Source organism: Bubalus bubalis, chromosome 24 (genome assembly GCF_019923935.1).
Source record: "Bubalus bubalis isolate 160015118507 breed Murrah chromosome 24, NDDB_SH_1, whole genome shotgun sequence".
Taxonomy (NCBI): Eukaryota; Metazoa; Chordata; class Mammalia; order Artiodactyla; family Bovidae; genus Bubalus; species Bubalus bubalis.
The window spans coordinates 15996321-16018100 of NC_059180.1; the positions used below are offsets into that span (position 1 = coordinate 15996321).

At 53.6% G+C, this 21780-nt stretch overlaps 2 protein-coding genes across 4 annotated transcripts; one reads left to right on the plus strand and one right to left on the minus strand.

Annotated features, from left to right (window-relative positions):
- Positions 1–87: 87 nt before the first annotated feature.
- TAOK2 (TAO kinase 2) lies at positions 88–17834 on the plus strand. 3 transcript variants are annotated; one of them, XM_045164273.1, is made up of 19 exons: positions 88–372; positions 3360–3526; positions 3709–3780; positions 3878–3979; positions 4689–4734; positions 4865–4961; positions 5103–5216; positions 5323–5414; positions 7472–7565; positions 7666–7747; positions 8523–8690; positions 8865–9125; positions 9259–9420; positions 10876–11241; positions 11328–11531; positions 11854–12093; positions 15186–15398; positions 16329–16511; positions 16593–17834. In XM_045164273.1, the coding sequence occupies exons 2-19, from the start codon at positions 3395–3397 to the stop codon at positions 17112–17114; spliced, it is 3150 nt and encodes a 1049-aa protein (XP_045020208.1). In that variant the 5' UTR covers positions 88–372; positions 3360–3394; the 3' UTR covers positions 17115–17834. The 3 variants fall into 3 exon arrangements, with proteins under 3 accessions (XP_045020208.1, XP_045020209.1, XP_045020207.1); XM_045164274.1 differs by lacking the exon at positions 15186–15398; XM_045164272.1 differs by lacking the exons at positions 15186–15398; positions 16329–16511; positions 16593–17834 and having other exon boundaries at positions 11854–14012.
- Positions 17835–18550: 716 nt separating this feature from the next.
- HIRIP3 (HIRA interacting protein 3) lies at positions 18551–21473 on the minus strand. Its single transcript, XM_045164275.1, has 7 exons — positions 21337–21473; positions 21139–21259; positions 20908–21022; positions 19481–20460; positions 19212–19380; positions 19032–19130; positions 18551–18945 (listed from the first exon to the last, which is right to left on the minus strand). The coding sequence occupies exons 1-7, from the start codon at positions 21399–21401 to the stop codon at positions 18782–18784; spliced, it is 1713 nt and encodes a 570-aa protein (XP_045020210.1). The 5' UTR covers positions 21402–21473; the 3' UTR covers positions 18551–18781.
- Between the last annotated feature and the right edge of the window lie 307 nt (positions 21474–21780).

Below are 21780 nucleotides of genomic sequence, written 5' to 3' on the forward strand. Positions count from 1 at the left end.
TTTCATAGGATTTCAAAAATCTGGGGTTCAGGACCCCGTGCGCACCAGTGTCCAGGGGTCATTCCCCACGAATTCAAATATCAGATTCAGCCTCCCCCCGTTCACATATCTGGGGTTCAGACCCCACAATCAGAAATCCGGGATTCAGCAACTGTCGCCCTCGAGGAGGAGGACTGGACCGCGAGGTCAGATCAGGTTGTCACCCCCTCCCCTCCAGGGGAGGCTTCCCGGGCCCGCCCCTCAGGAAGAGCGAAAGGCGAGGAAGAGGTGGCGAGGGGAAAGGTCTCCTTGCCCCTCTCCCTGCTTGGCAGAGCCGCTGGAGGACCCCAGGAGGAAGCGGAAGCGCTGGGGCACCACAGTGACCCCTACCAGGTGAGACACGGGGTGCAGGGGCGCGGGTCCCTGTGTCTAGATTGAGAAGAAAGGGTGCTTCTTCCTGGGAAGCTGGGCCTGGGTAGACTCTCTCCTCAGGATGGGGAAGCCAGCTGAGCCAGTGGTCAGCCTCTGGCTAGTCTTGGCTTCTGCTGCCACCTTCTTCCCCTTTCTCTTCCCCTCCTTATATCTAGTTGATGGGGGACCTCAGATGACAGGGTCTGTCATGTCACCCGGGGTCACGCCCTACAGTCCTTGAGCTAATCAGATGGGTTTGCACCCTTCTGGTCATCTCCCTGTTCACTTTGCCCCTCACAGCTACTCCTTCATGATTGTAACTCTCTTTCCTTTGGGGTGTTAATTCCCAGACCTCTGCTCCCCGTGGTGGGTCTGCTTATCTGTTCTTGAGGCTTGGTCCGGATGGGTTTCTTGTCCTTTCAAGGAAGTGTATGTGTACATTTGTGTTTGGGGGTTCTTGGCAGTATTTCCCCTCACCTATTGTTACGTTCCAACCTCTTGCTGTGATGGTATAAGTAATCTCCTTTGTCGTAAGATTTATCGTTTACAAAGTGCTTTTTAGGTCCATTCTCTCATGTGATCTCTCATCCCATTCATGTGGTGGGGGGCTGTTTTATTGCTGTCTTCCCATTTTACAGTTGAGTATATTGAGGCCCAGAGAGGTTGCCCAAGGTCACACAGTGGCAGACTCAGGATTTGAACTCAGGTCCTTGATCAAGTCTTGCCCATGCTCCATACCTGTCTCTTGTCATCTTTCTTCTTCCATTCCTAGATTTAGCCAGGGGTCCAGAGTAGAATGGGTTGGGGTGAGATTGAAGAATGGGAGGGAGGAGAGTTTCCTTTTTAGGAGGGCTCTTCTCAGAACCTTTCCTGATGGGAGACTCTGGCTCCTGCCTTCTGCCGCATGGATTTGTCTCTACTGTGACCTTCATCTTTACCCTGATCCCCGTCTTTGGCCTGGGTTCCTAAGAGGGCTGTGTCTTCCGACAAATGATAGTGATGTCTCTTAACAGTTAAAGCCAAGCTGCCAGGGGGTAGAATGATCCCCAAAGTATTTAAGTGGTGATGACTCTGGAGGCAGGGAAGGAAAAATCCATATGCTGAGTGTCTGCATAATTTTTCTAAGTATGAGATCTCATTTAAAATTTCACAACAGTTCCACACGGTAATCCATTTTACTGAAGAGAAGACCAAGTGTTAAGGAACTTACTCAAAGCCCTGTTGCTGTCCACTGTGGATGAAATGCATTGGTAGTGTAGCTTAGGGTCGACAGGCTTGGGTTTCCTCGTCTATAGCATGGAGGTAACATTGTCCATTTTAGAAGGTAGTTATGATTTAGCACAAACCTTGGTAATCACTCAGATGTTTGTAATTTGAGGAAGAGGCCCCTTGTGGTGTTTGCTGGCATTTCTTATATGTGACCTGGGGTCCTCGGTTGGCATTCTTGGCTGGGTGCTGGTAAAGAGGTCAAGAAGATTTCTTTGTCAAGTTGTGAGCACCTGCCTTTGTGTGTGGGTGTGTGGTGGGGGTGAGGGGTGCTTGGCAGGGTTGCTGGCAGGAGAATGGAGAACAGGGCCTGGGAGCTGCTTGGGGCTGGGCTGAGGGCAGTCAATCAATCTCCCAGGCTATTCTGAGCCCTCTGCACCCTGGGGGCCCACCAGAGAGTGGGGCTTACTTCTTGCCCTCCAGCTTCCAGTTGGGCTGAGGAGACAAAATTAACAACACAACAGGAAACAATGCACAACAGAATATAATTACATGTTAAATTGTTAGGTGCTTTTAAGGAGCTAGAACTCTGCCCTGGGAGTCCAGTGCCACTGAAAACTCCTTTGTACCTAAATTCCAACAAGTGCTTATCCGGGCGCCTAGCCTGGAATCCCCTGGGGGGTGGGGGGTCTTGACTGATGTATTGCTGGAGTTTTCAATATTTTTCTGACTGTGGGCTCTAGAAGCTCTCCCCAAGAGCTGAGGTGGTCAGGGGAGGCTTTCTGCAGGAGGGAACCGAGCTTGGCGTGAGTTTTTGAGAGAGTAAATGAGTACACAGACCTGACTGGAGAGAAGAGCCTGTTCGCTGGCCTTGGAGAAGTCTTTCCTTTCTATGCCTCAGCGATCTCATCTGTGAAATGGTGATAACAATCCTTCCCGTCTTCTTGTATAGGGCTGTTAAAGTAGATAGGGGTAATAGTAACACCTCATAGGGTTGTGGTGAGGATTGAATGAGATAATGCACAGAAGGTGCTTACTACACATGCTCAGTACATGTTCTTTGTGCCGCCAATGTCCTGTACGTGTGTGATGGGTATGCCATCGGACTGGACAAGTAAGGCAGCCCAGATTGCAAGCCCACAGAGCCAGATGCCATTTCTCTCTGTCCTCCCATTCTGGATCTCCTGCCTGCCACAGCATCCCTGGCCCTTTTTGAGAGCGAGCCTCCTGGCCCCTCTGGGCCAGTACCCACTTGTAACAATGGCCGGATTTCCACTGCCTCCGGCCTGGCTGTTTCCTGCTCTCTTCCAGGGTGTGAGAGGTTGAGGGAGGAGGGGGCCTCCACGCCAAGGGGAATGGGAAGCTGCCTGGAAATATTTGGGGCATGGGACTTGTGGGACAGGACACTTGGGGACATGGGGCTCTAGCTGGGAGGCAGAATCTTTATTCTTGAGGGGAGATTTATGGGTTATGGGGAAATGAAACTTGTTGAGGGCTGAGAGTGTTGATGAGGATGCTGAACTCCCAGTCTTCCTGCAGTTTTAGGGACTCCAGGGACCCAGCCCCCCGTACTCTGGTTGCCAGGGCAACTTCATTATTTTTTTTTTTTGGAGCTTTGATGTTGTTCCTAATCTCCCCCTGCCCTTCCTTAGTAGTGCCTCCCCCTCGTCAGAACTAGGGGAGAAAGCAGAAACTTGAGGGGCTGGCTCCTTTCTCTCTCTGAGGCCCTGGTCTTTGTTCTAAGGGTCCCTTCTCTTCGCCAGGTCAAGCCCCACTCTCAGGGCCCCCAGGGGCCACCATGCCAGCTGGGGGCCGGGCCGGGAGCCTGAAGGACCCCGATGTGGCTGAGCTTTTCTTCAAGGATGACCCAGAAAAGCTCTTTTCTGACCTCCGTGAGATTGGCCATGGCAGCTTTGGAGCTGTGTACTTTGTGAGTTAAAGCTTGGGAGGGTGGGGTAGGGACTGTCTCCCCACTGTGGACCTCCAAACAGCCCTGTATGCTCCTCTCCTCCACCACACCAGTCTTTCCTGCCTTCTCCTACTGGGCCAGCAAGTCTTCTTGCTGCCTAATGCTTTCTGGGGACCTTCACTACCTTCTGGTCTGGTCCTCAGGCCCGGGATGTCCGGAATAGTGAGGTGGTGGCCATCAAGAAGATGTCCTACAGTGGAAAGCAGTCAAATGAGGTAGGTTGAGCTTGACAGACTGGGTAGGATGCCGAGGACCCCAGTCTTAAGATACAGGCTAAGTAAACCTCTTCTCCCCTTTCTTACCTTCTCTCAGAAATGGCAGGACATCATCAAGGAGGTGCGGTTCCTACAGAAGCTTCGGCATCCCAATACCATTCAGTACCGGGGCTGTTACCTGAGGGAGCACACAGCTTGGGTGAGCTAGCCCCCGACTCTGCCCTCATCATCTTTGCCAGTACTCAGGCCTGTCCTTATCCTGGTCTAGTCTCCGAGGTGGGCCCTGTTCAGGGTGTTGTCATGCAGATCTTGGGAGGGAGAAAATTTCTCCCAACCTTTTTAGTCCTCAAACAAACTCATAAGTCATATTGTTCATCCAGAAGGAGAGGCTGAAGAGTGACGTAGCCTGTTAGCAGTTGAAGTGGGGCGCATGGGCTGGAGGAACAGGAGATTGAATGATAGGATTCAGCTGCTGGTGGTAGTGACGTCTTAGGCTCTTTCTAAAGGAAAGGAAAGTGAAGTTGCTCAGTCATCTCCGACTTTTTGCGACCCCACAGACTGTAGCCTACCAGGCTCCTCTGTCCATGGGATTTTCCAGGCAGTAGTACTGGAGTGGATTGCCATTTCCTTCTCCAGGGGATCTTCCCAACCCAGGGCTTGAACCCAGGTCTCCCGCATTGTAGACAGATGCTTTACTGTCTGAGCCACCAGTGAAGTCAAGGTCCTAACTCCAGGGACTTCCCCCACCTTTTTGTTTTCTCGGTTGTCCTTTCTCCCTGTTATTACCCTGGGGGGCGTTGCTTGAGTAGTGGCTAGGCAAGGAAGCCCTCTGTTTTGGATCTCTCCCCGAGTGAGCTAGGCCAGGGGTGGCCACGTCTGCTGATCTCTGACCCTTGACCCTTCTATAGCTGGTGATGGAGTATTGCCTGGGTTCAGCTTCTGACCTTCTGGAAGGTAAGTGATTCTTTGGCCAACAAGTGGGAGAAGGGAGAAGAGCAGAGAAGCTGTAGGGGATGGGTAAAGGGGAAGTAGTTCCAGCCCCACCCTGGACTCCCTCATTTGATGGTTTTCCCTTACTCCCCAGTGCACAAGAAGCCCCTTCAGGAGGTCGAGATTGCAGCTGTGACCCACGGGGCCCTTCAGGGCCTGGCTTATCTGCACTCCCACAACATGATCCATAGGTACAAGCAGCGTGATGGCTGGGAGGGAGCTGGTGTTCTGTGTACCACCCCTCCTTGTGCTGGGCTGTAGTCTTCTTGGCCAAAGCCCCTGCCCAGCCTTCCTGAGATGCATGTCTTACCCCTGTGCTTTGCCTTCGGCAGGGATGTGAAGGCTGGAAACATCCTGCTGTCAGAGCCAGGCTTGGTGAAACTGGGGGACTTCGGCTCTGCATCCATCATGGCACCTGCCAACTCCTTCGTGGGCACCCCGTACTGGTGAGTGGGAGTGGTGGTGAATGGAGAGAGCTCCCGGGATGTTGGGAGCAGGAGTTGGCAGGGTCTGGGCGGGTGATTAGCCTCTCTCTCCTGACCATTCTCCCAGGATGGCTCCAGAAGTGATCCTGGCGATGGATGAGGGGCAGTACGATGGCAAGGTGGATGTCTGGTCCTTAGGCATAACCTGCATCGAGCTGGGTAAGGATATTTGTCTCTCTGCTCCTTTACCCTCTTCTCTCCATTCCTTTCTCTTTTTCTTACTTTATCCCTACACTGTCCCATCCTCTGAGGCTTCCAGGCACCTGTCCATTTTGAGGACCCTTGATTCCCAGTACAAGCAGCTGTCAAACCCTGCCATTTCTTAGGCCAGAAGATTTCATAGCATTCATCTTTTTCTGTCCACTACTCTAGTTCTAAATCTTTTTTTTGAGTGCCCACTGTGTGCCATGCACTGTGCTAGTAGGTTTTGAGGGTAGAGCAGTGAATGAGGTTCCTGCTTTCTTGGAATTTAAATTCAAGTGGGGTAAGTAGGCATTTTTTCTCTCTATGTGAAAAAAGCTGAATGGAAATGATATAGTAACAGTACAATCAGAAAACAAGGGACTTGACCTAGTTAGGGGCTGAAGAAGGTCTTCTTGTAGCAGAGATGTCTAAACAGAACCACACAACAAATAATAGGTAACTGTTGGAAGGCTTGTAGAGAAAAGCATTACAGACAGAGAAGGAGGAGCAGGCCTGGGGAACTAAGACTAGCTTTAGTTAGTAGCAAAAAGCAGTGAGTGATAAGGCCAAAGAGTTTGGTTCAGTGAGTTCATGAGGTCTTGAAGCCATGTCGAGGTTCTCTTTTCTGCCAGCCAATGCTATTGCAACAACTGTTTTAGGGAGAAAATGTTTGTAAGCGCCCCGCCCCCCCTGCCACACACACACAAGTTCAGGCACAAAATAGGTGCCCAAGAAAGAGATGCTTTTAGTTACTATTACCAACAACTTCCTGTCATGATCTTTCCCACTGCCAGTCTCTTCTTCCTTCCATTCTCTTTTACATCAGAGATGTCCTGTTGTTTTCTCTCCTCCTCAGAGCCTCCCTGTTGCCTTCAAGACTGAAGCCATCCCCGTTCTTACTTACACCAAGCTTAAGGCTCTTGCTTCCTAAAGGCTGGCTTTCCCCTTTACAAGCTCCACCTCTAAGTGTGCTATGAATATTTCCTCTTAATTACCTTTGTACCGTGTCCTTGGCCTGATGTTGGAGATTTGGACTTGGCCTTTCCCTCTGTCTACACATGTACTGTTTAAGGCCATGAACAGATAGTAGGCAATGGAAGTATGTGAAACGCCAGTATAAGAAAAATCTAGAGCTATCCATTTTATTGTTAATTTTTGGTACAGAAATGTGCACAAAAAAACTATTTCTCTATTATAGACAGAAAACATCAATCTTGACTGTAAATGGCAACTGATACTCAGTTGGTGTCAGAGAAGCAGTATGGAGGAGACTAAGGCAAACTGGAGGTTGCTGTTCCCAGGAGAACAGGCAGCTATTGTTTAGCTCCAGCCCATTGTTATGCAGGAATGTAGGCTTCATTTCACCAGATCTAATTTTTTTAAAAAGAAACTGGAAATTTAGGTTATTTCGTTGCTAGTGTCAGAATTTAAAAATCATTGTCGAGGCCCAAACCAAAACAATACAAAACATTTGTCTGGGCCACAGGGGGCTTCTGGCTTGCAACTTCTGAACTAAAGCCTACCTCCATTATTCGTTTTTCCAAACAAGCTTCCCTGAAACCGCTGCAAGTGGACCAACTTGAAGGCCTGGCTTCCCAGCCATTTACTGTTTTGTTCTTAGGCCAGTTATTAGCACTTTGAACTTGATGTTATTTGTTCAGTCTCATTTAACCTTCTCTGTTAGACTGGAGATTCCTTGAAGACAAGGCCTGTCTGTTTATCTTTTTCAGTACCTAAGCAAGTTTTTTGCTCTCATTGGGCACCTGGTAAATATTAACTGGGCTGGCAAATGAATGTGCTTCCCTCTGCCTTTGTTGGTGCTTTTGCGTGTGTTGTTTTCTCTGATCCCTGTTCTACCCACGTGCAGCAGAAAGGCTGGATATTGCCTCTTAGAGAGGAAGGAATTGATTGAGGTTATGGGAATTGCTTAGGGTCGGGGAGCGGGGGGTGGACCAGAGTCTTCTGATTTCAATTTCAGTCTCCTCTGCCCACCTTCCAGCTCTCACCTTCTCCCCCTTGACCTTTCTCTGTAGCGGAACGGAAACCACCGCTGTTTAACATGAATGCGATGAGTGCCTTATACCACATTGCACAGAACGAGTCCCCCGTGCTCCAGTCAGGACACTGGTGAGGACTGGGGTTTCTGGGCCCAGGGGTTAGGCCGTAGGGGTAAGGCTGCCTGACTCATGTCCTCTTTACCCCACCCTTACCCTCCTGTGACTTCTAGGTCTGAGTACTTCCGGAATTTTGTCGACTCCTGCCTTCAGAAAATCCCTCAAGACAGACCAACCTCAGAGGTTCTTCTGAAGGTGAGGGCTCACTGACCTAGTATTCTCCTAGAATTGAAGTTTGTTGGAATCACAGAAACCCCTCAGTGAAAGTAGTGATTCCTGATTCTTCCTCTACCAAGAACTTCATTTATGAATTCCCATACCCATCCCCAGTGCCCAGTGGACTCTGTTTTGCAAGAGTTTGTCTAGGAGACTGCCTTTATCAAGTAATAGTTTGTTTTCACATCTTCCATTAATCCAAGACATATAATTGCAAGTCAGAGCTTCTGGTCAGCATGCGATAACCAGAGTTGCCACACTGATCTTAATGTAATTCAAGCCAAAAGCCTATGTAACCTTGTCATGGGTAAATGTATGATTTCCCTAGGTGTTTTTCAAGTTACCAAAAGTAGAGGGGCCCACATTCCTTCAGAGATCTATGGGGGCCCTGGGACCCCTAGTTGGGAACTGTCTAGTTTGATCCACTTATTTTATAACTGTGGGATGCCTTGTGAGGCCCAGAGAGGCCTCATGACATCTCCAGGGGCACAGAGCACTTTGAAGACCTGGACTAGAATCCAGATCTCTGGCTATTCTTGCCTGTCAGCCGTGCCTGGAGGAACAAGAGTGTCTGGGGAGTAGAGACTGGGTGTTTAAAATTAATGTGGGAGGAGGGCTTGGGACAAGGCCAGCATCAGGCTATGGTGGGCACAGGCCCCAGGGGAGTGCCTCGGGCCAGAGGGAATGCCAGGATCCATGGGATGTTGGGGTCCGGGGGTGCTTGGCAGCAGGTCTCAGTGTTCTCTTCCCCCAGCACCGCTTTGTGCTCCGTGAGCGGCCACCCACAGTCATCATGGACCTCATCCAGAGGACCAAGGATGCTGTTCGGGAGCTGGACAACCTGCAGTACCGCAAGATGAAGAAGATCCTGTTCCAGGAGGCGCCCAATGGCCCTGGCGCGGAGGCCCCAGAGGAGGAGGAGGTGACCCAGGGTGCCCTGCCACCATCTTCACCACCGTGTTGTACTTGCCTCCGAGCAGCTGCTTGGTGCCGCTCCCCCACCCCTCTTCATACTCTCTGTCTCCATGTGCTACTTCCACGTGCGCTTGCCTTGCCCTTCACCTTCCCTGCCCAACAGCCCACGTCCTGTCCACAGGAGGCAGAGCCCTACATGCACCGGGCCGGGACGCTGACCAGTCTAGAGAGTAGCCATTCAGTGCCCAGCATGTCCATCAGCGCCTCCAGCCAGAGCAGCTCAGTCAACAGCCTGGCAGATGCCTCTGATAATGAGGAGGAGGAAGAGGAGGAGGAAGAGGAGGAGGAGGAGGAAGAAGGTCCTGAAGCCCGGGAGATGGCCATGATGCAGGAGGGGGAGCACACAGTCACCTCCCACAGCTCCATCATCCACCGGCTGCCGGTATGCAGCTGTGCCTGAGTAGGCTTGACAGCCACAGGGCCGTGCTCCAGGTCTGACGGGGTTTTCAGGGAACTCTCTCTGGACCCTCTGACCTCTGAGACTCGGGCATTCCTTCCACCTTCTCTTCCTCTAGGGCTCTGATAACCTCTATGATGACCCCTACCAGCCAGAGATGACCCCAGGGCCTCTCCAGCCACCTGCGGCCCCGGCTCCCACCTCTGCCACCTCTTCGGCCCGCCGACGGGCCTACTGCCGCAACAGGGACCACTTTGCCACCATCCGTACTGCCTCCCTGGTGAGCACAGCCATCCTAGGTCCCCCAGACTACTAAGTTCAGAAATGGCTTTCTCCCAGTGGGGTGTGATTAAGTCCAGATTGCAGACTCTGTTGCTGTCACTTCCTTCTTACCTCGACTGTCTCACCTAAATCCTCCCCTCTCGCCTCCCTTCTCTCAGTAGACTGTTTTGGTCATGTTGCCCAACTCTCACCCTGTCTTTGTGACTAGACTTAAATATCATCTCCTGGTGTGTCTTCCCAGGCTCCTGGCCAGCCAGGTGCTTCGTGTCCTGTGCTTTGGTGCTCCTGAACAGCATTGTGACAGGTTTGCTGGATTCTGTGCCCCTAGAGAACAGAGATGGTATATAGGTATCTGCCTGTACCAATAATTGGCTTGCCGGCCCCCACACCTGCCTGTATTTAATCCTTCCAACTTTTCTGGGAGGGTGAGGATATGATTCCATTTAAGAGATGACACAGTTGTGACTCAGAAGGGTTCCCTTTAGTAGTTCTCAAATTCTGTAACCAGTACCTTGGTCCTCTCCTAAAATAAAGGCATGGCATTTGGGGGTTTTTTTCCCTCAGTTGATAGGAAAACTATGTTTTCATAAGATACAGTTTTTTGTCTATAATTTTAGTAGACTTTTAGATTACGTTCTTGTATAGCTGTGTTGACAGTCCTCTTGGAGGCCATTGGTTGGTCTGTTATGTTCTTTTAGCTTCTCCTTATGACTGGTTGTTCTGCTAGGATAACTCTAAAGACCCTCTTATGCTTGGTGCTTTGTGATACCGTGAGAAAGGTCTGGGACTTTTAGGGATTTGGCCATCTGAACTAGTTTGGGGCCATTGACATAGCCTTTGAACAATGGGATCTGAGTTCAAACTTAAGATGAGGGCATTCAGGTCCAGTGTTCTTGTCATCCAGCATCCTATGGTCTGTATTCTGCCTCCATACCTGAGCTGTAAAGGGTCTTCAGTGTTTGCTGAAGGGGAAGGAACAATCACTTTCTAGTTCAGAGTATTCTAGATACTATTACACAGGTAGCAAACTTAATCTCCACAGCCCCCTATGAGGAGGTGTTACTGTCTCCTGTAACAGAACTGAGGCTTAGCAGCATTAACTTTCTTGAAGTCACATGGTTAGAAAGTGGCAGAACTGGGGATCTGGGCCCAGGTCTGTCTTGATTCTTTTACTCTTTTGAATCTATCTGAATTGTCCCTACTTTAAGGCAAGACCCCGTGTTCAATCCCTTTTCTTGTCTGATGCGGTCACACCAACCCATGAGGGAGATGATGTCTCCATTCTCCAGTGGAGGTGGCAGGCTCAGAGAGGTTGAGTGAGGAAGGTGCCAAATGAGAATTAAACCCATGCATCTAAAACTCAGGTTCTCGCCCACACAGCACGAAGACCGCGTGTGTGTTACTAATACGGGGCCAGAGCTGCGCCCCACTCCTCACCTTTCTCCCTCCCCAGGTCAGCCGCCAGATTCAGGAGCATGAGCAGGACTCAGCCCTGCGGGAGCAGCTGAGTGGCTATAAGCGGATGCGACGCCAGCACCAGAAGCAGCTGCTGGCGTTGGAGTCACGGCTGAGGGGCGAGCGCGAGGAGCACAGTGCGCGGCTGCAGCGGGAGCTCGAGGCACAGCGGGCTGGCTTTGGGGCTGAGGCCGAAAAGCTGTCCCGGCGGCACCAGGCCATCGGGGAGAAGGAGGCGCGAGCTGCTCAGGCTGAGGAGCGGAAGTTCCAGCAGCACATCCTTGGGCAGCAGAAGAAGGAGCTGGCTGCCCTGCTGGAGGCGCAGAAGCGAACCTACAAACTGCGGAAGGAGCAGCTGAAGGAGGTGGGTTTGGGCCGCAGCTGTGGGTGGGGTTGGTAGGGGAGTGAGGCAGGCCCTGACCCCCTGGCTCTCCCACTGCCCTTTCCTAGGAACTCCAGGAGAACCCCAGCACCCCCAAGCGGGAGAAGGCTGAGTGGCTTTTGCGGCAGAAGGAGCAGCTACAGCAGTGCCAGGCAGAGGAGGAGGCTGGGTTGCTGCGGCGGCAGCGCCAGTACTTTGAGCTGCAGTGTCGCCAGTACAAGCGCAAGATGCTGCTGGCGCGCCACAGCCTAGACCAGGACCTGCTGCGAGAGGTAGGCCTCCCCCTCCCCTGGTCGCCTCCCAGGTCCCAGGCTCCTGCCCTGTTTAATCTGCCTCACTTGGGACCATCTTTTCTCTCTGCCCTCATTCATGTTGTGGGTTGGCTTCTTTTCAGCATCTCTCTGACTTCTCGTGCCCACCAGACCCCAAGTGAGTTCCCAACCTGCCAGGAGCTTGGCACCCTTTTCCCTTTCACCCATACCCCTCATCTCCCCACCGTCACTTCCCTTGCCAAGAAGTCCTGGGGCTCTCGTTTTCTTGACACTCACAAGGCTTCCTAACTGCTTTCTGGCCCCTGCCTCCCTTTTGCCTCAGGACTTGAACAAGAAACAGACACAGAAGGACTTGGAGTGTGCGCTGCTTCTGCGGCAGCATGAGGCCACGCGGGAGCTGGAGCTCCGGCAGCTGCAGGCCGTGCAGCGCACTCGGGCTGAGCTCACCCGCCTGCAGCACCAGACGGAGCTGGGCAACCAGCTGGAGTACAATAAGCGGCGTGAGCAGGAGTTGCGGCAGAAGCATGCGGCCCAGGTTCGCCAGCAGCCCAAGAGCCTCAAAGTACGTGCAGGCCAGCGTCCCCCGGGCCTCCCACTCCCCGTTCCTGGGGCTGTGGGACCACCTAACACAGGCACCCCTAGAGAAGAGCAACCCTGCTCACCTGGCCAGGAGGCAGTCCTGGACCAAAGAATGCTGGGAGAGGAGGAGGAAGCAGTTCCAGAGAGAAGGATTCTGGGGAAGGAAGGGGCTGCCTTGGAGCCAGAGGAGCAGAGGATACTGGGGGAAGAGTCAGGAACCGCTAGCCCCAGTCCACAAAACCACGAGAGTTTGGTTTATGAGGAGGTTTGGGGGCTACCTGAGGAGGAGACAGAGGAGCTTAGAGTGCCATCCCCAGCACCCCAGGAGAGGAGCATTGTGGGCCAGGAGGCATCGGTGGAATGGAGGTTGTGGGGGAAGGAGGATGGCAGCCTCTTGGGTGAGGAGTTTGAGCTTGACTGGGTCCAGGGTCCGGCACTGACCCCAGTCCCTGAGGAGGAAGAGGAAGAGGAGGAGGGGGCTCCATTTAGGACCCCAAGGGATCCTGGAGATGGCTGTCCCTCACCAGACATCCCCCCGGAACCCCCTCCAACGCATTTGAGGCCAGGCACTACTAGCCAGCTCCCTGGACTCCTGTCCCATGGCCTCCTGGCTGGACTATCCTTTGCAGTGGGGTCCTCCTCGGGCCTCTTGCCCCTACTACTACTGCTGCTGCTCCCATTGCTGGCGGCCCAGGGTGGGGGCGGCCTGCAGGCAGCCCTGCTGGCCCTTGAGGTGGGGCTGGTGGGCCTGGGGGCCTCCTACCTACTTCTTTGTACAGCTCTGCACCTGCCCCCCAGTCTGTTCCTACTCCTGGCTCAGGGCACCGCACTGGGGGCTGTCCTCAGTCTGAGCTGGCGCCGAGGCCTCCTGGGCGTCCCTCTGGGCCTTGGGGCTGCCTGGCTCCTCGCCTGGCCAGGCCTGGCTCTACCTCTGGCAGCTCTGGCGGCAGGGGGCAAATGGGTGCGACAGCAGGGCCCCCGGATGCGCCGGGGCATCTCTCGACTCTGGTTGCGGGCTCTGCTGCGCCTATCACCCATGGTCTTCCGGGCCCTGCAGGGCTGTGGAGCCGTGGGGGACCGGGGCCTATTTGCACTGTACCCCAAGACCAACAAGGATGGTTTCCGCAGCCGTATTCCTGTCCCTGGGCCCCGAAGGGGTAATCCTCGCACTGCCCGACACCCACTAGCCCTTTTGGCCAGGTTTTGGGCCCTGTGCAAGGGCTGGAACTGGCGCCTTGCCCGGGCCAGCCAAAGTTTAGCCACCTGCCTGCCCCCCTGGGTTGTCCACACACTGGCCAGTTGGGGCCTGCTTCGGGGTGAGCGGCCCAGCCGTATCCCCCGGCTGCTTCCACGCAGCCAGCGCCAGCTGGGCCCTCCTGCCTCCCACCAGCCACCGCCAGGGATGCTCGCTGGGCGGAGATCCCGAGCCCGCCAGTCCAGGGCCCTGCCTCCCTGGAGGTGACCAATTCCAGCTCCTCCCAAGCCTGAATCCAGAGCATTGAGCACTTTATCTCCCACTACTCAGTGAAGTTTCTCCATTCCCTGGCCTCTCCTCCCATTCACCCCACACCCCACACCTCACCCCCCAGCCCTTCAGCCTCGAGACAGGCAGCCTCCTCCGCCATGGAGTCTGGAGATGATACTTTGTGTTCTCCTGATGCTCCTCCCCACCCTAAGTTATTGCTGTTCTCCCGCTGTGTGTGTGCTCATCCTCACCCTCATCGACTCAGGCCTGGGGCCAGGGGTGGCAATGGGTGGGAAGAGTCATGTTTTTTTTTTTTTTTTTTTTTTCTCTCTTTGATTTTGTTTTTCTGTCTCCCTTCCAACCTGTCCCCTTTCCCCCACCAAAAAAAAAAAAAAAGAAAAAGACAAACACAAATAAAATATCTGAGCGGAACTGTACCTTTGGCCCAGGCTGCCTCTGTCTGCTTTGTCCTGCCGCCTAGCCTCCCCGGTATGCCCCCAGTCTGGACCCTTGGCCCCCAGTTCCATGACCTTTTCACCCCATCTGCGTTATCTCAACCCGTTTCACTCCTCAGCCTCATCTTTTCTACCTTCATAGCTTCATTGCACCATGACCACTACCACCTCGGCAGGGCTGGGTCCCTGTTGAGCTGCTTGGCCCCACGGTTCCCCTGTATGTGGATTCCTCCCAGAGAGTGCTCAGGTCCTGGGTCCTTTTCGTCCTCATTCACTGCCTTTTCTCCCAATCCACTCCCTGTGTGGTTCCCTTCTGTCTGGGAGCTGAGTTTCTCTCCTGGCATCAGGGCTGGGGGATGGGACTGCAAACCCTCCCCAGTAGGGGGTGGTGAGTTTGGGGGCCCAAAAGTGTGGGGGCCATGGAAATGGGATTGGTTGTGGGCTTGGAGTGGGAGCTGAGTGCACAAGGGCCGGGCTGGAATGTGGAGGTCTGGTCAGGGTGACAGCTGCTGGCCTGTTAAACTTGTCAGGCCCTTTCTGGCCACCGCCTTTGCCCCTTTCCCTTGTGTGACCCAAAATGGGGCCACCCTTTCTTACCCATTTCTTGGCTTGGTGTTTATCCTTCTTCCCTCCCTCCCACCCTGAGGTGATGAACCTGGGGCTTCCTCTCTTTCCTCAGCTTTGTTACTGTCTTCCATGGGTGTGTTGAGTGACTTGGTTTTCTCACTCGTGTATATTCTGTATCTGCTCACAGGCATCTATCTACAGGTCATATTTTCTTCCTCCTCTGCATGGTCAAAACTTCTTGTGTGCACTCAGTACTTGAAAGATTCTCAGTTCCCTCTTCATGAACTCTCCTGATGTTTCTTGTGAGTTGTCCACCCAACTCTGAATATGCTCTTGGAAGCTCTCTTGTTCTCTTTGCGTCTCTTGCCCATTGAGCATCTTCTTGATCTCTCTCCACACAACCCCATCTCTCCGTGTCTGTCTGTATACAGCTCCCCCGCCCCCTCTGTCTAACATGTTTTCTGTTTCTCTCCCTCTCCCTGTCTCTGCTGCTGTCTCCTCTCCTCCTCTCTTTCTTCTCCCCCTCTCCCCTGGTTGTTCCTCCTCCTCCCCCTGCCCCCATCTCCCTTTGGTCCGTCCACTGCATAGTCTAAGGAGCTGCAGATCAAGAAGCAGTTCCAGGAGACGTGTAAGATCCAGACTCGGCAGTACAAGGCTCTGCGGGCCCATTTGCTGGAGACCACGCCCAAAGCTCAGCACAAGAGCCTCCTTAAGCGGCTCAAGGAAGAACAGACCCGCAAGCTGGCAATCCTAGCCGAGCAGTACGACCAGTCCATCTCAGAGATGCTCAGCTCACAGGCGGTGAGGCCTGGGGTCCAGGGAGGGAGCATGGTGGAGGTTGGCCTTTATATTTCCAGCTTAGCTGTGAACACTGGAAGCGGGGAGTATAGAGAGAGAAGGGGCTTTTTGTTCTTGGGAAACTCAGATACTCTCCCACTGTTGGGATTCTCTGCAACAGTTTTATTATTTCTCTTTAAGTATTTTCTTAAGGTCTTGACAAAGCCAGCCTGCCTACTCCACCGAGAACCACCAAGGAAAGAATGGCTGTACTTTTTTCCTGGGCCTGAGTTAGTTTAATGTGTGAACAGGGAGCAAATCAAAATGAGTGTGGCCTTCAGGCCAGTTGGAGGGTTTTGAAGGTTGCTGTTAGCGATCACATGACACAGGAATGGGCCACTTAACACAGTATAAAAAGTGAAAGTGTCCTTATTCATTTGCCATGCCCTCACCTAATCCCACCTCTCAGAGGTAATTGTTAAAAATGAATTGTATTAGATTTTTTTCCTATGCATATTTGGAAATTATATTAAAAACTTGAACCAAAATGGAATTACTTTGCAAACTGTCCTCTTAACTTCTTTTTCCACCTAATATTTCTTGGACATCTTTCCATGTCAGTACATGTCTCATTTTTTAAGAGCATAGGATTTCCCATGGTACAGATGTACCATGATTTATTTAACCCATCCCTTATTGGTGGATGTTTAGGTTGTTTCCAGTATTTTGCTATTACAACGCTTCAGTGAACATCTTCGAGCACATGTGCAAGTATACGTGGGGGATAAATTCCTGGAAGTGTAATTGCTGTGTCACAGGGTATGATGACCTTCATTCTGATAGATGTTGAGACTGGCTGCTTCTTGAAACCTTAGGGCCCAGGCCTACTGGGGCAGGGGAGGATTGTGGGGGTTGGAGAGGAGGCCCTTAAAACTTGTTCTTCCTGGTCTCTAGCTGCGGCTTGATGAAACCCAGGAAGCAGAGTTCCAGGCCCTTCGGCAGCAGCTGCAACAAGAGCTGGAGCTGCTCAATGCTTACCAGAGCAAGATCAAGATCCGCACAGAGAGTCAGCATGAACGGGAGCTGCGGGAGCTGGAGCAGAGAGTAGCCCTGAGGCGGGCCCTGCTGGAGCAGCGGGTGAGAGGGCTGGGCTCCAGGATGGGCTGGGGAGGGCAGCCCCCATCCTGGACCCTCTAACCTCTCTTCTGGGTACCCCAGGTAGAAGAGGAGCTGCTGGCCCTGCAGACAGGGCGCTCTGAGCGAATCCGGAGTTTGCTTGAGCGGCAGGCCCGTGAGATCGAGGCTTTCGATGCTGAGAGCATGAGGCTGGGCTTCTCCAGTATGGCTCTGGGGGGCATCCCAGCTGAGGCTGCTGCCCAGGGCTATCCTGCTCCACCCCCTGCCCCCGCCTGGCCCTCCCGGCCGGTTCCCCGTTCAGGGGCGCACTGGAGCCATGGCCCTCCTCCACCAGGCATGCCGCCCCCGGCCTGGCGTCAGCCCGCTCTCTTGGCTCCCCCGGGTCCCCCAAACTGGCTGGGGCCCCCGGCACAGAGCGGCACACCCCGTGGTGGAGCCCTGTTGCTGCTAAGAAACAGCCCCCAGCCCCTGCGGCGAGCAGCCTCAGGGGGCAGTGGCAGTGACAGTGTGGGCCCGCCTGCTGCTGCAGTGCCTGGGCCTCTGAGCCGCAGCACCAGTGTCGCTTCCCACATCCTCAATGGTTCCTCCCACTTCTATTCCTGAAGTACAAGGTGGATATGAGCAGATGAATGAGGCAGGGGTGGGTGGAGCCTGATCCTGGAGGGCTGTAAGCCTGAGGTCCACCCAAGGGTGGGGGATAGGATGTTGGCTCCAGCTCCTCCCCTCAGACCTCATCTCATGAGCTTCTTGGGCTGGCCAGCGGCCCAAGGCCAGCTTGGGCATAGGTGCCTCAAGGCTGGCCGGGAGCCCTTGCCTCCCCACCATGGTGCCAGGGTTTCTCTCCATCACGGCCTCGGGAAAGGAGGGAGATAATGTGTGTCAAATATTTATCTAGTCCCCTGGGGGAGGGGGAAGGGTGGGTCTAGATATATTATATAAAGAGAACTATACTACCCCCTGGAATGGGGCCATGGACTGGGGACGCCAGGCCCCCAGACTTGGGATGTGGCAGAGCAGGTCTGGGGCCTGGGAGGGAAGAACGGGAGGAAAAGGCCTTCCTGAAAGGAGATCAGGATGGGGTCTTGGGGTCAGGATGCCTGGGTCTCTCCATTCCCCCGTTGCTGTCTGAAGTCCTGTGCCGTCTTGTCCTTTTATCTTTTTTTTTTTTTAATTGAGATCAGAGCTGGGGCAGGTGAACAAGATAAAAACCTTGGAAGGGGCTGCTCCCGGGCCTGGGGGCAGTCATGAGAGCCCCTCCCAGCTATGGGGCTGGCACAGAGCCCTACAGCAAGCTTTTAATAAACTGTTGGTTATTCTGACAGATCCCAGGACTCTCACCTTTTCTGTCTTAATGTGTGTGAAGGAATGTTCGGTGGCAGGTGATAGTGTTACTTGAACTCACTGGACTGTGTAACTAAAAATTTCAGTGATTTCATTGACTTTGGACATGACTGAATCTAGATCTTCAGAGGAAGCCATCAGTCCCTGGACCTCTGCTTCCCTTTGCTTTGGCTTCAGATTTTCAGAAAGTTCACCTCACCCACAAGCCCCTGGCAGCTCCAGGCTTACAGCTTACTAACAACCTCAACAGTAAGAATTCCAGCAGTCCTGAAGTGACTCCATTGGTTTGATCTGAAGCCAGATGCCTCGGGTGCTCCAATTGGTCAGGTTTAGATCTTGTACCCACCCCTTTAAAGACTGAAAGTCAGCCCATGAACTAAGTGGCTGTTTCCAGGAGGGAGAAGAAAGACATAAACAACAGCTGTTCCCCAGTCCTTTCATTCTTGTTTCCCATTCTTCTTAAGGCCAGTTATTCAGATCCTCCTCCCAGCAAGGCGTTAGGTTATCAGACAGCTAAAAAGCAGGGTGGTCAGAGGGGCCCACTGATCAGGCTGGAGGAAGCAGTCACACTCCTCGAGTCAAGACTGGATGATAGGGTCTGGAGGCTGGGACTTTTGGAAAATCAGAGAAAGGGAATCAGACCAGGGGACAGTGGCTGCTCCTCAGCTTCCTGGACAGGGGTTAAGAGTGGGGACCAGTTTTGACAAGGTGATTCAAACACTCCTTTATTGAGTCTTTAAATCCCTGTAAACACCTTAAATTGAGAATGTGAGGCTGAGAAGTAGAATCCTAACAGGTTGTGTCCGTGGGGGCTGTGGGTCCTCTGAAGAAAGCTGCTTCTGCTCCGTAGGCAGAGTTGGGGGCTGTGGTGAGAGGAATGCTGTATATGCTTTCTACCAGAGGAAAGTCCCTCCCGGGGTTGGGGGAGCTCAGTTGCTCTCGCCATCACTGCTGATGATGCCCCGAAGATGTGACCAGTCTGGGGGCGGGGGGTGGGGCCGCTCTTCGTCTGAGTCCAGGATCCTGCGGTATAGCTCCCCTGGTGGGGCTGTTTCTCCTGAAGGGTTCCAGGCTGTGCGTCTGCGTGGCCGGCCTACAGGGCAGGAGAAAGCAGCAGAGGAGTTGCTGGACAAAGTCTGCGTCCCACCTGATCCTGGGGAGTAGAAGGAAGCCCCTCACCTGAACTGCTGATGATGTTCGTAATGTCCAAAGAAGCCACCTCGGCTGCCTCTTCGCGCTGCTCCTTCAGGGCCCGACACTTCTCTAAGGAAGGGTTACCTGGAGCAGAAGCAGCTCATGATCCTCCCTCCCCGGCAGCCAAGTCCCTCTCTGCAGACCCCAGGGCACAGCCAGCCTCACCCTTCATGCCCAGGGCTTCCAGCTCTGCCCGGAGAACACTCAGGCGTTCCTTGCGTGAGCGGCAGGAACCCAGCAGCTTCTTGTAGTTTCGATGGGCACCACAGGCCCGGATGTAGCGCTTGAGCCTCCTCACAGCGGGGTGGTCCTCACCAGAGCGACCAGAGCCAGCCTGGCAATGGAAGACAGCAGCTGAAGGCCAAGCCTTCTGGGCTGGAGTCAGGGTCTCCCTCTTCCCTGAGGGTGGCCTCCCACCCATCTTCAACCCTCACCTTCCTGCCTTTATGTTCTGGACTGCCATCTATGGAAGAGGAGGAGGAACTTCGTGTCCTGCTTTTCTTGGAGCTCTTCTTGGAAGAGCGGGTCTTCCTCTCCTTCTTAGGGCTCACCTCTGCCTCGCCATCACTCACTTCCTTCTCTGAGTCACTTGCCTCACCACTGATACTGCCCTCTTTGGCTCTCTTGCCAGTAGTTGGTTTCACCTTCCTCGGGCTGTCTTCTCCATCCTCCTCGCTGCTTCCACTCTGCCTTCCCTCTTCCTTCCCCTGGGTCCTGTCTTTGTACTTCCTCTGTACTAGAGGCACTTCATCTTCCTCACTGCTATCGCCACTGCTTGCTGCGGCTTTTTCCTTCTGTTCCTCTCTGTCCCCCCGCTCTCCCAGCAGTCGTGCTACCCTGCTTTTCTGCTTACAGCTCCTTTCCACCCGAACTGACCTTTTCCCTCCACTGCTCTGGTCTGTGGGTTTCCAGTCCTCTTCTTCCTCTCTGTTCTCTTTATTCTTGGTTACGGTCTCCTCCTCCTCACTCTCCTTTGCACTTCCCTGGTGGCTCTTAGCGCCTTTCTTTCCCCGCCCCTGGGCAGGGTCCTCCTCACTGTCCTCACTCTCCTCCCTAGCCTGCTTCCTACTGCCTGAAGCCTTGCCTGGTGCCTGCTTGGTCTTTGTCCCAGGCTTCTTCCTAGTCCTGCCCTTGGACTCCTTTTCCTCCTCCTCCTCCTCACTGCTCTCTTCTTTCCAGACCTTTCTCTTTCTGGCAGAGCCCTCTTCCTCCTCCTCACTGCTCTCCTTCACCACCTCCTTCTCTAATCTGATCTTTGCAGTCAGGTCCCTCTGCTGTTCCTCATCACTGCTCTCAGTTGCTTTCTTTGAGGCTTGATTTGGACTCTCATCCTCGGCTGGAGTGACATCTGCTGCCATCCCATTCTTTGCTGAGGGGTTGAGGCGGTCTGGACTGGAGGCTGCAGAGCTGGGCTCTGAAAAGTGGAGAAAAGAGAAGGTTGGGACGGGTTCCTTCTGTCCCTTCCCCCTCCACTTGGGACAGGTTGCCTCGAATCCTGCTTTGATGGTTGGAAGGAAGGGCAGTAGGAAAAAGCTCTCGGTTTACCGTGTTTCTGGTTCTTGACTCCTGGGCCACACGCCCTCATCTAAGTTCTTGGGACGTAAAAAAGATAGCACCAAGTCGTGTCCGACTCTTGGGACATATGGACTGTAGCCTGCTAGGCTCCTCTGTCCATGGGATTTTCCAAGCAAGAATACTGGAGAGGGTTGCCATTTCCTTCTCTAAGGGTTCTTCCGGACCCAGGAATTGACCCCAGGTCTCCAGCACTGCAGGCAGATTCTTTACTGACTGAGCTACGCGGGAAACATAACATGTCCAATAAATACTTTCTGAATGAACCAACTATGCAGAAGGCACTAACCTGACTCTGAATTGAAACGGAACCTTTTTCTCTCTGGGTCACGGCAAGGGGCAGGAGACCTTTTCGCCTTTTTGCCAACGTGGAGCCTCTCTTCCTTCGCACTCGCTTCATCCACCTGTGTGTGGTCAAGAGAGCCATACGTACGCCAAGGAAAGTTCTGCCGCACCCCTCTTAGGCCCCTCCTCCTAGGCCACCACTCCCGCCCGCGGCGGCCCAGGGTCACGCCCACACCTGCATCTTCAGCAGCTCCTCCTCCACCAGCCGCTTCAGTGCCTGCTTCTCCTCAGGTTCCAGGTGGTCGCGGCCCGCGTGAGCCAAGAATCGCCGCCGCACGATGGAGTGCGTAAGCGTGCTGCGGAAACACGTGTCAAGACGGAGTCCTTGTCCCGCCCCTGCCCTTTCCAACCCCAACTCCAACCTCCGGTGCACCTGAGGTCCGGGTGGCCTTGGAAGAAGCTACGGGTGAACTCCTGCATCTCATTCTCCCGCGCCATTTTGCTCCACCTGATATTGGCGGCTCCCGCCTTTTTTCTTCCCGGCCTCCGTCCAAGCGTTTGACAGGAGGTTGCGCACGCGCAGTGCCGTGACGCCGTGAGGCAGGAGACAGTTGCGGGTCGGTAGCGCGCCTCTTGGGCTGAATTTGCCAGACAAAACTTGTTTTTGCCGGGCAGTTGGAGGGTCTCGTGGCCCCTTCCTTTTCTTAGAAGGAATCGCTTTTTAAAGTTCTCGTTAGAAACCTATTCGGAGCCGGCTACACCTTTGAGTAACGTAATCAAACCGCGACGCTCCCTCCGTTCGTGGTCGCGGGCAACAATTAGGCCTCTGTGACTTTGAAAGACAAACGAAAAAGGGCGTCCTCGCATGAAGACTAGG

Bases quoted from the DNA above. Each gene is read 5' to 3' on its own strand.
- TAOK2 (XM_045164272.1), top strand. From the start codon at position 3,395: ATGCCAGCTGGGGGCCGGGCCGGGAGCCTGAAGGACCCCGATGTGGCT. The intron at 4,962-5,102 runs GTACAAGCAGCG...TGCCTTCGGCAG, and splicing joins TCCCACAACATGATCCATAG to GGATGTGAAGGCTGGAAACA. The intron at 7,566-7,665 runs GTGAGGACTGGG...TGTGACTTCTAG, and splicing joins GTGCTCCAGTCAGGACACTG to GTCTGAGTACTTCCGGAATT.
- HIRIP3 (XM_045164275.1), bottom strand. From the start codon at position 21,401: ATGGCGCGGGAGAATGAGATGCAGGAGTTCACCCGTAGCTTCTTCCAA. The intron at 20,461-20,907 runs GTTAGTGCCTTC...TCCACTTTTCAG, and splicing joins CCGTTTCAATTCAGAGTCAG to AGCCCAGCTCTGCAGCCTCC. The intron at 19,131-19,211 runs GTGAGGCTGGCT...CTTCTGCTCCAG, and splicing joins GGAAGCCCTGGGCATGAAGG to GTAACCCTTCCTTAGAGAAG.